This window comes from Cyprinodon variegatus, unplaced genomic scaffold (genome assembly GCF_000732505.1).
Source record: "Cyprinodon variegatus isolate N-32 unplaced genomic scaffold, C_variegatus-1.0 Scaffold193, whole genome shotgun sequence".
Taxonomy (NCBI): domain Eukaryota; kingdom Metazoa; phylum Chordata; class Actinopteri; order Cyprinodontiformes; family Cyprinodontidae; genus Cyprinodon; species Cyprinodon variegatus.
In genome coordinates, this window is record NW_015150646.1 from 410,498 (window position 1) to 425,375 (window position 14,878).

Genomic DNA, 14,878 nt, shown 5'->3' on the forward strand with positions numbered 1-14,878 from the left:
GATTTCAAGCCTTAGACGTGCCCTCGCCGGACTCCTCTGAGCTTTTGGATTTCTGGACATCAACCTGGTTTTTGCCCTCTATTAATTATTGTCCCTTCCAATCAATACCTCCTCTTGCTTCAATTCCCTCAGCTCTGATTCTGTTTCTTACTAGTGACCAAGGAGTTCTGTTTTTACCCTTGTACTCCAAGGTGGAGGCCTAATCCCAAACCGCCCCAAAGCACTACCCCTTAGCTGTCCACTGTGACTCCCAATTAAGTCACAATAGGAGCTGTGGAAGCCGCCTTGATTGAAGTTAGGTGGGGGTGTAAATAAGAAAGTGATAGCCTTTTTCATCTGATGGAAAATTTTGAATTGAAAAAGCTTCCTGGATGGGAAGCAAAACGTCTTTGGAATGAATATCTCAAGCAAGACTGAGAATCTTCACCAGCATCTGATGGCAAGGGAAAGCATTCATTAATATGGCAACACAGTGATGCCCGATGTGCATTGCCATAAATAAGTGGTGCAGGTTGATGACATGAAATCAAATTTGCCCTTTTCTGACAACAAATGTCAAAACTATTTCAAAGAGGGCCTTCCCTTATGAAATTAATTACATATTTTGTCTTATACCTAATTTGTAATTTTCTGTCAGTGTGACAATGATGCAGCAAACCAGCAGAACTGTTATACCCAACAGTCACTGTTATACCCACTGCTAAATTACAGCGAGCCTGCACTGAGGCAGATTCGCTATTTAAGGGCTGAATGGTCCACTTGCCCTACCCACTTATTAGTTTGGGATGGGCCTTAATGAGGCGAACGCTCCGTGGGAATGCGCAAACAGAGCATTAGTGTTTAGGGGAAGTGTTTAGGGGCCGGTTAGGGATTGATCTGGGGTCTATGTGTTTCTACTAAGGGATTTCCTTGTTTTCCCTCTGGCTCTTTTGTGCTTCTATCAGAATGTTCTCCATCAAAGTGGCACAAGCCAGCAGTGACATCAACACTGAACCCGGCAATATTCCGAGTACTGTTTTGGAAGCAAAGTTTATTCTCCTCTTTCCCACATGAATTCTGAGAAGAGTTTCCTGCTTGCTTTGTTGATTTTTATCAATTTGTTGCACGTTATTTGTGTCTGGTTGACTACTGGATTTTCAGTCTGGTATTAGAATTATTCTTAGAGAAATCTTCTCCAGAGGTTCCAGAGGAGTTCCTAGAACAGAAACAGTTCTTTATCTGCTTGTTGAGCTTTTTGAAGTAACTTGATTTGTTGCTGTTATCCCAGCAGATAATGGAGGAACAGATCACACTCTCCACAACAGACTTATAAAAGATATGTAGCATTTGGCTCACATGTTTTAATCAGATTAATACCATGATAGTTGTTTGTTTTTCACATCAAGTCAAAAGCTGTGGCAAAAAATGGGACAGATATATGCAAAAAGAGTTTATTGCAGAAAACCATCAGAGTCAAATACAGCCAATCCAAGGAATGACTGCACAAGCCTGGCTACCCGCTTCAACCACATTCAATCTGGAGGTTTCCTTTGGCTCTTGGCTCCTCTTTTCTTAGTTTTAGTCATGTTTTATCCATTTTTTTGGAGATATGTTTCAGTAATATTGTTTTATATAATCATCGGTCACTGTATTTGCACTACTTTGTTGAAAATTATCAGAAAAATGCTAATTCTTATTGATTTGAGATCATTTTTATACTTTGCAAATATCAATAAAATCCAGAGGACGTAAACTTGCTTTCAAAACAAAAGGTATTTTTAACGTCAGGTTCCAAAAAGATGAAAAAGAATTTAAAAAAAGCTTCAAAAGATTATTAGTTTTTACCATTTTGATTTATTTCATATTTTATCATGATTTATTTTATGTGGTGAAAAATTTAAGACATAGATATGGGTCACATTAAAGGTTGAAACATTTTTCTGTATTTTTTTAATTGTGTTTAGTTGGCAAGTCAGGTTTTGAAACACCATGTAACAATCACAGCTTATATTCTTGATGAGTTATTGTTTAATTGTTTAAAACTGGTTTCATCTAATGGGAGAAAAGAGATGAAATAGGAAGGAGATTGTAATTTGCAGGAATTGGTTCATTGAGGAACACAATCAGAAAGAGGAGACTTGTCACAAAAAAGTAAAGATAACAAACACTAACAAAAGGACTTAGCTTTATAACTCCCACAAATTAGACAGAGAGGTAAGAAAACAAAATGTTGGACCCTAACAACTCAGAAGCAATAAATGGAAGTTAATTTGTGCTTGTACACAAATGAATTGCGTACCCAAAAGCCATTTAGTTAAGAAAATTATATCAACAATCCCACATGTTTGCTCATTTTGAAAGCTCTTCTAGTTTCTGGAGATATGCAATTTTTGTTATTTCATATGTTGCAAAATGAATAGTTGACCTCTCCAACTCTCTACACTTATTGATCATGTGGTGGACACCAACTGTGTAACAGTTTAGATCTCTAGTCTTAAGCATTGTGAAACTGTGACCCTTCTTTTATGCAAAAGGTTCAATCGGCAAAATTGATCCAAAAGTGGATCTTTTCAAGTTTTTAATAATTTGACTATAAAAAAACATTTCTATATGTAGCTTACACACATTTTCATTGAAATACTTTATTTTATAATATTACATGTTTTCAGCTTCCAGAATTATGACTATGCATTTTCTGAGTATTTCTTCTCTCTTCTCACTCCTTATGCACATAAATAAACCCCATCTTTCTCAAACCTGGGGTTAAACTTCCAATAGCTTATTGTAAAGCTTACCATATTGGCTAACAAAATATGATCAAAGTTTGATTGGTCACTGATTTGTGGATTCCAGCTACTCAAAGACTGCAGTGACACATGCCTGGGGATGGCATTTCATATGTGCAGGATGTTTCTGAAGTATTCTAGATACTGAGAAAGGATAAGCCCACCTAACGTAGATAACGTAGATAATCTAAAACGGAACACAGAATTCATAAGACACATGAAAAATGCATTTTTATCCTGACATTTTTACTTTTCCATGGAAAAAAATAGCTTTGGTAAATTATTAGGACATATGATTTTATTTTATAGGAAATACAACTTGATATTGGTTTTCTGTGGAGTGTTATTGACAAAATAAACAGTTTATGCCAGAATAGAGCATGTTTAGGAACAACAGAGTATGAAAACAAGATGAGAAGTATATAGGAGAAGAGAAGATTATAAATTGCATTTGATGACACATTATTAGTTATTGCTGTTTACGGAGTATAGTTGTTTTACAATTGAGTTGATGGTAGTTTTCTTTAGAATTGCATGATAATAAAGAGGTACAACATGTTAGGTTTTGTTAACAAATAAGTTTGCTGTCTGATGCCGAATGAAATGTGACATCAAAGTGACCAGGGGCCGAGCGGTGGGAGCGAAGGGGTTAAACTTAAAGCATTAATTTTCCTCTGTGATTAGAACAATAATCCATCTGTACTGTTTGCAGAGCTCATCAGATATACTAAACAGAAAAGCACTTAGTCTGCATGTTAAGCTCTGCCAGCTTGAGTGGTGATGACCGATGGATGGCCATCACGGATCTTCAGCTCTCGATTCATCTGGCACCACACACAGCAGTAGCAGCACATTATCTTGCAGAAATCACTACAGCCAGAGCCCTGCATAGAGAAAACAAAAGTTATGTTGCACATTTCAAAACACTGACAGCTGCACATCGTACAGGATGGTTCCTCCTCTCCCTGCACATAAAGTTTGCAGATGACACCATAGTCACTGGTCTATGTCCATGATGATGACAAGTCTGCATAAATGGGAGGTGGATCATCTGGTCCAGTAATACAGTAAGAAACACCAGGAGCCTAATATGCTCCAGCCTGTGGAGAGAATGATGGACTTCCAGAGTAGCTACACTCTACACCTTTGATTCTCTGCCAAAGTTCCCCTGAAGCTGTCACTGTCTATTTATGTATATTTATACTAAATGTCTGATTGCTGTGAGCAGTTAAAACCAAAGTCAAATACCATTTAAATCTTTCTACGTAGACCATGTTTGCTTCCATTTCTTTAAATAAACAGCAAAAACTGACAGCTAGGTCTAAACTATTCTGTATTGTTCTAATTGATATAAACATTTATCACAGTGGGCTGCACAGTGTAACAATGGGTAGCACTGCTGCCTTGCAGCAAGAAGGTTCCGGATTCAATTCCCCGGCCCGGAGTTTGCATGTTCTCCCTGTGCATGCGTGGGTTCTCTCCAGGTACTCCTGGTTCATGCCACAGTCCCACACATGACTAATCGGTTAATTGGCTTCTCTAAATTCTCCTTAGGTGTGAGTGTGTGCATGAATGGTTGTTTGTTTTGTTTGTTCTCTGTGTTGCCTTGCGATATACTGTCCAGGGTGTACCCCGCCTCTCGCCCATTGACAGCTGGAGATAGGCACCAGCACCCCTTGCAACCCCAGCAGGGATAAGCGTGATGGAAACTGGATAGATGGATGGATATATCACAGTGGGATAAGACATTTAGCCATATCAGTTTTACTGTTAAACCTGGTTTGAAGCATCTGTGTGTAGAAATCTGCTGACATAGTGTTTGCATCATTATATCCCCAGTGTGGTTTTTGTCCACATTACCTAATGCTCTGGCCAACTCTAACATCTGGGCTCACATCTTGCCAACATGTGGTCAGTATGTTACACAGACCATAAGGTGACAACACCACAGAAAACATATAAACAGAAGAAAATCGTGCAAGACAAGTGTTGCACTCTGTTGATGTTGGTGTAACCATGTTGGCCTTGTGTGTGGGAAACAAATGTTGCTGGACAGAAATGCTGGATCGGACTAAATAATGGAGCCAAGTGCTTCTATTAGTGTGCTTATATTAAAGATTTTAGATGCAGTTTAAAAAAATCGGATATTTGTTACAATTTCCAATATCAACATCAGATTGGGACATCCTCAATTCAAGAGCCTGTTTTCCATTGATCCTTGTTCCTGTTACACTGTCTGTTTCTCTGTGGTCCAGTTCTGTTTCCACGATCTGTATACTTTTAGTTGCATTAATAAAATCCTCACCATGGTCATCCCAAGTTTCTTTCTGTATTTTGGTCCAGGTCACAATGTAGAAAACATAATACCGAATTTCTAATGTTGCACAGAAACTGAAATGCCTAAAAGAATATTCAATATTCAAAAGATATAATGAACACTGAAAAGACCAATCAGGTTAATCCACATTGACAATTAAGGGAAACACTTGGATCTGAAAAAACTGTTAATGGGGACCAGAGGGAGAGAAAACACAGAACTTTGGCATCATTAAGAAGGTAAAGAAGACAGAGACGTGCTACCTGCATGTTATCATGATTGAAAATCGGGAGAAGTCACTAGACAGGGGAGTAGCATACTATCTGAAAGCACAAGCCAACCACTGTGAAATGACCTACAGAAATGTTGTGGCGCTCCCGAATCTTGGAGCGGAGAATACAAGTCACCACACAGCAGACATCCAGCAGTGGCATTAAGCTGCACCATCCGAATTTACTGACAGTCTGACACTGCATGCAGGGAAAGCACCAAATCCCAAAGCAGCCTGTTGGGGGAGATGGAGAATATTTAATTGCATGATTTCATCGTGAGATTGCAGTCAGTTCATTGCTGTTCTACGGACCACAACCTCTGATTAAACTCCATTCTCACCAAGACACTCTTGCTTGGCTCTCAGCTGCCCAGGGTTTTGAGAATTCTTGCAAATTTTACGGCTGCATGAAGAAGCGATTTTTATTAAGGAGTGTCTGCTCCCAGTCCACATTAATTTGTGTTGACTTTAAATCTAAAGTTGAAGCTTCCTCCAAAATAAGCCTCTCATGAAACATTGTGAAGATTTGCATTGAGGATATTTCTTGGGACATCAGGAAGCAATTTAAACGTAAACTGCCGACTTTGCTTCTACTTGATCATAAACTGTCATCAGTTAAATTATTGCATTATTCACACATATTTTTGATCATAATCATGTATATTACTATGAATTTTGCTTTGAGTATGTCCTTCTTCATTACAGCCTGTTCACGGTCCTTAAACTTGATTGGCGGGCAGACATGTTTTTTTGGTAATTATGGTTTTGTCATTTAATCTATTGACGCTAGAGAGAATATATGGCAGCATGTACCTTTTTTTATATTATGGTAAGTGCTTAACTTTAACAATAATTTGCAGTTGTTTTGCTGTAATCTGGGGTGTATATTTACAAAAAACTACAGACTCTTACAAGAACATAAAAACAATCGTTTTGTTGCTGTATTTGTTTTAAAGCTGTTACACTGTCGCTAGTTTTAAGCAGCCCTTTCATTTCTTCTCAGGAGACCTTGCAACCTTCATAAATCTGAAGGAGGTCAAACCGGTGAAGCATAGACTAACTGAACAGCAGCACTTCTTCAGAAGTCAGACCTGGAGTGACAGCTGTACTTTAAGTACTTCCAGAAAAGTAGAGGCAACATGGAGCTCTTTTCCCAACCTTTCAACAATATGTGGAGTGCCTGATCGCACTCAGATGGAGCCAATTGATTTTCAACGTGATGCTGAGCTAAAGAATAAATTCATGAATGAGAGACAACAAAGTATCTAAGACTAAACCTTGTGGAACCCCATGAGATAGGGAGTAGAGGGATTAAGTTTTAGTAATCTGCTATTCCAAAACACATGGCTGCAGAAAAAATAAATAAATAAACCAGTTCAATGTCTTCACTTGGTGCTGTATACAAGATGATAAAACATTGTGGTCCACTTTATCAAGACAGCTTTGGCTACAATGTACCTCTACACAGTGAATGTGTGGGTGAATGACTAAATACAGTTAAAGAGTTTTAGAGGCCCTAAACTGGAAAAAACATGCAAGTACAGGCCATTTACCATGCTGCCAAGACTTATTTGCTGTGATAATATCACTAAAACGTCAAACGAAAGCAGATTATGAGGAGCGTCTTGGAACCAGATGACTGTCTCTAAGATATTGCAAATAAAAGTCTGCTGAGAGATACAGGCCTAACCTTCTCCAAAGGTTTTGTTTTAGTTCAGTGATGGCTGCATACGGCCTACTTAGCGATTAACCACACAATACCTGAGACAAATATGGGTTTTACAGTAAAAAAGCCTAGAGTTTTTCAAATAGTTGGGCATTTATGTCTTTGCTGCTTTTTGTTATATAAAAAAAACAGCAAAAATAAGGACAATTTAGTTTTGACTTCACTGATGCATCAAGCTAAAAACCTATAATACAGCAGGTTATTAAATAGCGCATTGTTGAAAATGTTCTATGTTATTGTTATAAGATGTTGTCAACTGTTAAAAAATTTAAAATGAGAAATAGTTTACAGAAAAGAAAACAATAAGTTACATTTTTGCCCCAATTTGACGGAATGGAGATTCTACTAAAATGGATGTGTGATGTAAACGTGATCTGTCAGCTGTGGGTTAACACTGTAGTGAATTGTAGATGCCTATTTATGACTTATTTGTTATAATTTGTGTTCTGTATTATTATTTATTCAGAAATGTATTTCTTGTATCATAATAACATATTTAGCCAACGGTATTTTTCTTACCTTCCTTAGAGGAAACATTTATAAACTCCAGCTATAAGAGCAGAACAAAGAGTTTAAAATTCTGCTAAAAAATCAGTTTGACTGCTAAGTTTTCTTACGTTTATGTCAAAATCATAGCATCAATAGCTACAGTATAACTGTTGTAGTAATCTTTTTTACATATTTAGAAACAAAAAAAAATTATTGCTATTTTTTTCCACTTCAAACAAAAGCTAAATTTCCATTAAAAAACATGCTGACATGGTGGTTTTTAATTGCAATGTTATCCAGACTCTTATAAAGACTGGGAAAACCCTGGCCTGGATTAGTCTTCAACCTGTTTTAGATTGGGACTACCTAGATTAATGAAGAGGATGTGCGAGGAGACCCTTCTTTTGATGACATTTAGATATTTTTAGACAAAATCTCTACAAATCAATACTCAAGTTAAAGCTTGGGACAAGTAATGCTACACACTTGGACCCTAATATATCATGCTTCATGTCAGATGCAGGGAATGTAGTCCCTTTGTTCGCGTTAAGGATCGTTTAAGGGACACTAAGGTAAAACACATTTATTTGGAAAAACAAACAAAAAATTATTTGGTATAAGGATCACTTTAAATGTCGGCAGTTTCATAATTGTGCCTCTTAGAGAAGTGTCCAATGAATTAATTTAAAATCTTTAATTAAAACATATAATAAAGTTTTCTTATCTGTAATCACATTGTTTAAATATTTTTGTAATTTTGTGTACCATCTCATCTCATAACCCAAGTATTATAAACCTAAATTGCCACAGTTGATTTTTCTGTAAATATAATATGGTAAATTAACAGAAAAAGGACCGGGGGAAACTTTTTTTGTTTTGCCTTTTGCGAAAGATCACCAGATGTGTGACATCACAAGTTCCTTAGAAGATGCCGTAATATCTGATAGTGGTGCTGTGGATCTCCCCGTTTCCTTCAGACATGTTCATCTTTTGAGATCTTTGAGTGTAGACAGCAAGATGACATTTTCAAAATGTTTATCTTATTCTACAGGTCTTGTTTAGAAAAACACAAAATAAGCATTTTTTTTTGTTGGTCATGGATGAATAAGAGTCTTTTATTTTCCACATTATTAGATGTGGGATTGTTTAAGTAGGTCTTTTACCATACATAAGAAAATCCTTATAATTTGACAGTAAATTCATGTTTTACTTCAATCGCAAGATCTTTGGCTAAAAAAAAACTACAGTACTTCTTAATGCTGGTTTCATCCGCTAAGTAACTTAGCTGAAATTAATGATTGGCCTTTGCTTTTTACAAATTAAGACTATCCTCCTGCAATTCAAACCTTCAAACATGTTTTCCAGGAGTGCAGATCAACATGGAGGCTACGATCTATAGTGTGTTTATTCTTTGGGTAGAGGTACTTGCTGGTTTGTGGTGTTTCCTTGATGGGTTTTGGAGATCCCTGTCTTTCCTCAGGGCCTCATTATTTAATATGTCTTCAGCAACAAGGGATGTGGATTTTTTCCTACTATTGGCTAGCCTTGTCTTTTGGCGAGTCAGACAATTCAAACAGCTATTGCTTTAGGTTTAAATGCTCTGATTTCCAATCGAATCATTTAAATCTCCATCTAAGACTAATTTGGATTGGATTTATTTATTTGGTAGGGAAGTTTACTTTTATTAACAATATGTAAATGCACCTGCATTAGGCAAAAGGCTATTTTTCATCTCTTGTTGCTGGACAAAGGATGATCTGCTTATCTTATACCAAAACAAGTTTTTAAATTAAGGTTAAAATAACTTAAATGAACAAATTTGTACAGAAAAAAAGCAAACACAGTTAAAAAGAAAAACATAACAAAATGACATGGACATTTTATAAAAGTTATAAATTACAGATTAATAAATAAAATAATTAATTGCTCATATTGATGGCAAATGAAACACAGATGGTCCCATGATGGGATTGTGAAGGTACATTCTACACAGTTTGTTGATGGATGTGATGTTTTACACAGACCAAAGTTTTTTAATTGATTATAAGTACCGTAGCAGATGTTCTGATTGTCTCAGGAATAGAAATCCAATGCTGTGAAGCTATAACCAAAAATGCTCTATGACCAAAATTACATTTTATAAAAGATCAATAAAATCTTCCCAGATTATTTTAGTAAACAAGATGTGTTATTCCTTATTTTTACAAATTTCACAAAGTGAGATTACAGGCCCCTAATAATTTTATGCAGATGATAGAGAATTGAGAATCTAATAACATTCTCCCAAATCAACTATCCATGTTTCTCTGACATATTACAATGATTATATCTTACTGTGTTTTGGTCCATTAAGATAGGTAAAAAGATCAAATTGGTGCTAATTCAAATAAGCACCAATTTTGTCGGCAGGTCAGAGTTGAACTTTCTGCTTGCAAATGGTTTCTGTTGTTACTTCGGCTTACTTACAGTTGCTCTTGTCGCTGCAGCACTCAAATAGGCCGGTGCTCCAGTCTCCAGGAGCTTGATTGGAAGACATTGCTGAAGGTGAGTGATAATCCATGCCTGCAGGATAGAGTCACGAGAATTCATTAGCAGAAGAAATTCATGAATATGCCTCTGTCACCCTAAATATTATATTTATACACCTTAAATATTATATTTATACACCCTAAATATTATATTTTAAAAATTATTCCATGTTCTTCTCCTCCATTGTTGATGCAGCCGTTCATAGCTGTGGCTGTAAGGTCTCTGGTGCCTGTCGTGGTGGCAATGCCCAAACCTGGTGGTGGTGCCCGGAAGTAAGGGACGCCATCAAGCTGAAGTAGGAGGCCTACCTGGCCTTGTTAGCAAGAATCACACTGGAGTCAGCTGACAGGAACCGGCAGGCAGGTGTGCTGCAGGTTGTGCGGTTGCAAAGGCAAAAATTTGGGTCTTGGAGGAGTTCGGAAAAGCCATAGAGGAGGAATATCGGTTGGCCTTGAAAGTGTTTTTCCAAACCATCCAGCGCCTTGGGAGAGGGAAGTAGTGCTTCACCAACACTGTTAAAAGTGCGGGTGGGGAGCTGCTGACCTCGACTAGGGATGTTGTGCGGCGGTGGAAGGAGTACTTCGAGGATCTCCTCAATCTCATTCTTATGTCTTCTGAGGAGAAGGCAGAGGCTGGGGACTTAGAGGAAGACTTGTCCATCAAGCGGAAGTCACCGAGGTAGTAAGAAAGCTTCTCGGTGGCAAGGCTCCATCGGCGGATGAGATTTGTCCCGAGTAGCCCAAGTCTCTGGATGTTGTAAGATTGTCTTGGCTGACACGTCTCTGCATTATTGCTTGAGGGTTGGGGACAGTACCCTTGGATTGGCAGACCAGGGTGGTTGTCGCTCTCTTTAAAAATGAAGACCAGAGGGTGTTCTCCAATTAGGGATGGGATCACACTCCTAAGCCTCCCCGGTAAATTAAACTCCAGGGTGCTTGAGAGGAGGATCCGGCTGATAGTCAAACCTAGGATCCAGCTCGATACCCTTCGGTGCTTAAGGGTTCGTGGGATTTTGCCAAACCAGTCCACATGTGTTTTGTGGATCTGGTGAAGAAGTTCAACCGTGTCCCTCATGGTGCCCTGTGGGGGATGCTCAGGGAGTACAGGGTCCGCGGCCCTCTGTTAACAGCTGTCCACTCTCTGTATGACAGCAGCAGGTGCTTGGTTCGCATTACCTTAAGCAAGACTCTGCCAGGGTTAACCTTTGTCACCGGTTCTATTCATTACATAAATTGACAGAATTTCTTGCCGCAGCCAGGGACCAGAGGGTGTCTGGTTTGGGGACCTCAGAATATCCTCTCTGCTGTTTGCAGATGATGTTGTCCTGCTGGCCTCATCAAAGCAGTACCTTCAGTGTGCACTGGGGAGGTTTGCAGTCAAGTGTGAAGCGGCCGGGATCAACACCTACAAATCCGAGGCCATGGTTCTCCACCGGAGAACGGTGAACTCTCTTCTTCAGGTCGGTGGAGAGTCCTTGTCTCAAGTGGAGGAGTTCAAGTATTTTTTTGTATTTTGGGCAAAGCTCTTGATTTACCTATCAGTCTACTTTCCCATCCTCATCAATGTTCATGAGATCTGAGTAATGACTGAAAGGACAAGATCGTGAATACAAGTGGCCGAAATGAGTTTCCATCGCAGGATGGAGGGGCGCACCTTTCAAGATCAGGTGAGGAGCTCAGTTACCTGGGAGGAGCTCTGAGTAGTCGTTGCTCCCCTACTTCGAAAGGAGCCAGCTAAGGTGGCTTGGGAATCTATTCTGGATGCTTCCTGGTCCCCTTGATCAGGAGATGTTCCAGGCATGTTCCAGGTGTGTGTGGATCAGGAAGTCTAGGCATCCCTGCTTAGACTGCTACCTCCACAACCCCGCCCCGGATAAAGCAGAAAAAAATGGATTGATGGATGTATTCTAGTATGATGCAGGTCAGTTTTACCAGGGAATCTCACTATCTAGCAGAACTCATATCCCAGAAAGCTATATGTCACGGAGTGCTGATGAAGGTTCTTAGTCATCCAGGTCATAGTCATTCCGTAAAAATAAAAAAATAAAAAATATCCACTGGACTTGGTTTTCAAGATTTGAAGACGTTTCGCCACCTCTCCCCAGAATTGAGAAAGCTTCCTGAAGAGGTGGCGAAACGTCTTCAAATCTTGAAAACCAAGTCCAGTGGATATTTTTTTTTTTTTTGAATTTTTACGGAAAAAATATATGTCACGGAGTGTGCTGAAAGCACACACAAAAACAAAAGAGTAGGGTGTAATCTAATCATGAAGCCAGAGCTACATTGGAATGGCTTGAAAATGATCATTTACAGATTATCTCTATCCATTGCTTTCTGCACAGTGGACAACTATTTGAAGAGCTCAGGATTTAACTAGTTTGAGCAAATCTCTTCTTTTGCATGGAGAAGTCCAAGTGTAGCTTTACAGAGTTGAACCTTCAAGGAAATGTCCCTCATATCGGGTCAGCAAAATGGTTGTAAGGAGAACCTTGTTAAAAGCTGGCATATGTGGGGTGTGGAGCTGGTGCAGCCGAAAGGGAAAAACGCAAAAATTCAAAAGAAAAAAAAAGAAAAAGTTGACATATATTTTGAAAAAGTCAAAAGCAAGAAATGGCAGAATAACTAAAGATTGAACAGTCACTCTTTGCGCCTCCCTCATACAAAGTGATGTGAGGGTTCCTCAGCCTGATGCAGAGTCAGTGGAGTAAGGAAAGGAACCAGCTTTCTCCTGAGTCACAGATAGGGATTCTGCTTATGAAATATCAAATAAACCTATAGCAAAGATTTTCATACCAAACAACCCTAGATAAGATCTGATCTGCAGCAAAATATGGATTGGGGGACAAGATTTTTCAGACAGTGAAAAAGGAGGAAAATATTACTTGTCTTCTCATGTTTTTCAACAAAGTTTTTTTTTATTTGTCCACAATGATTTGTAAAGGGAGATATTACTATTACAAAATAATATTTTAATAGAGAGAAGTTATTGTGTCATCATTAGAAAGATTGACAATTCTTTCTTTTAAGGTCGTTTTTGTTCTTAGTGAGATATGAAAGCCTATCTGAAGTTTCTTAATTTACTAATCCTTCTAACTTATTAGAAAAAAGCATTCCTAAAACATGCTAAGTATTAAAAGCAATCTTTAAGTAAACAGAGTATTACCTCAAGAGTCCTGTTTTTATTTAAATCCAAATATGGTCCCCCAAAAAATAAAGTATACACTCAACATCAATTACATAAGTATTGATTAAAAGTTTGTCAAATGAAATTACAAAGATGGTCAATGTAAAGTAAAAGTTAACTGCAACTGAGAGGAATTAAAGCCTAGAAACTAAAGCAGTAGAAAGACCCTGTGGTTGGCTGTCGGTCATGAGCTCCAAACCAGCCACTTCTTCAGAAATATGTGCTGGTGCAAAACAATAACAGATAGATGACTGGCAGTTCTTGGGTAACTTTTTGTACACTATATACATTAACCAATTTGCTAACGAAGCTCAAATGACACAGAAGCTTTAGTTTACAGTATAATAACAATATATATTTGAATAAATCATCATATACGTATATATAAATATATATAGTACCATTTTTGAGATAATGTCATATGATATCATGCTTTTCAAGCATCAAAAATAAAAATGTTTGAGCAAATAAATATTTATTCATTATAAAAGTTTTTGTGCTATGGCCATTTATTTGAAATGTGTAACCTGGAAATATGTTTCAATTATAAATCTTTTTACATAAACAAACAGGAAATTGTATCAGCTTTCTTTTGGTGTAATTGCCATCTTTACATGGCTATTGCATTACAATTTATAATAAAACCTTATGATATTAAATTATATTTCTGAAAAAAGTAGTACACACCGTTGAAGGAAATCTTCAATTTCTTAACAATTTCCCAAATGCAATAACCTTCATTTCTAAGAAAAAGAATAGACTGTCAAGTTTCAGATGAAAGTTATCTTTTTCTGGCCATTTTGAGCGTCTAATTGACCACACAAATGTGATGCTCTAGAAACTCAATCTGCTCAAAGGAAGGTCAGTTTTGTAGCTTCTGTAACGAGCTAAACTGTTTTCAGATGTGTGAACATGATTGCACAAGGATTTTCTAATCATTAATTAGCCTTCTGAGCCAATGAGCAAACACATTGTACCGTTAGAACACTGGAGTGATAGTTGCTGGAAATGGGCCTCTATACACCTATGTAGATATTGCACCAAAAACCAGACATTTGCAGCTTGAATAGTCATTTACCACATTAGCAATGTACAGACTGTATTTCTTTAAGGTTAAGGCTAGTTTAAAGTTATCTTAATTGAAAAGTACAGTGCTTTTACTTCAAAAATAAGGACATTTCAATGTGACCCCAAACTTTTGAACGGTAGTGTATATATATATATAAATATTTATATATATATATATATATATATATATATATATATTCCAGGTAAAAAAATCAGAGGTCTCTGTCCAGAAGAGCGCAGTCCTAGGAACAGCCATAGGCGGATCTACTGGGGTGGCATAGGGTGGCAAATGCCACCCTAAATGACAGCCTTGCCACCCCTTCTGCTACCCCAGTTGGTTGTGAGGGTGGCGAGGCTTATAAATTATGGATAATTTGAGAATTACGACCGCTAATTTCCAATGTCGGACTGCAGTGAATGCAGCACGAAATGATGTGAGAGCGACTGAGACTGATTAGTTATGAAAACCGAATGGGGCAAAGCGAGGGAGCCAGGGGTCATGAGGAGAGGAGACACAGGATGAAACAGGT

The 14,878-nt window shown here is 37.9% G+C and overlaps 1 protein-coding gene across 1 annotated transcript in view; it reads right to left on the reverse strand.

The window, feature by feature from the left end:
• Window positions 1-3,279: 3,279 nt before the first annotated feature.
• The window catches only part of LOC107087764 (PLAC8-like protein 1), a 12,976-nt gene continuing 1,377 nt past the window's right edge, over window positions 3,280-14,878 (reverse strand). The window contains exons 2-4 of the mRNA XM_015379501.1: window positions 10,035-10,130; window positions 5,442-5,587; window positions 3,280-3,649 (exon numbers count right to left, since the gene is read on the reverse strand). Coding sequence (XP_015234987.1) covers window positions 3,521-3,649; window positions 5,442-5,587; window positions 10,035-10,128 — 369 coding nt within the window. The 5' untranslated portion in view covers window positions 10,129-10,130 and the 3' untranslated portion in view covers window positions 3,280-3,520. The remainder of the gene's footprint in view (window positions 3,650-5,441; window positions 5,588-10,034; window positions 10,131-14,878) is intronic.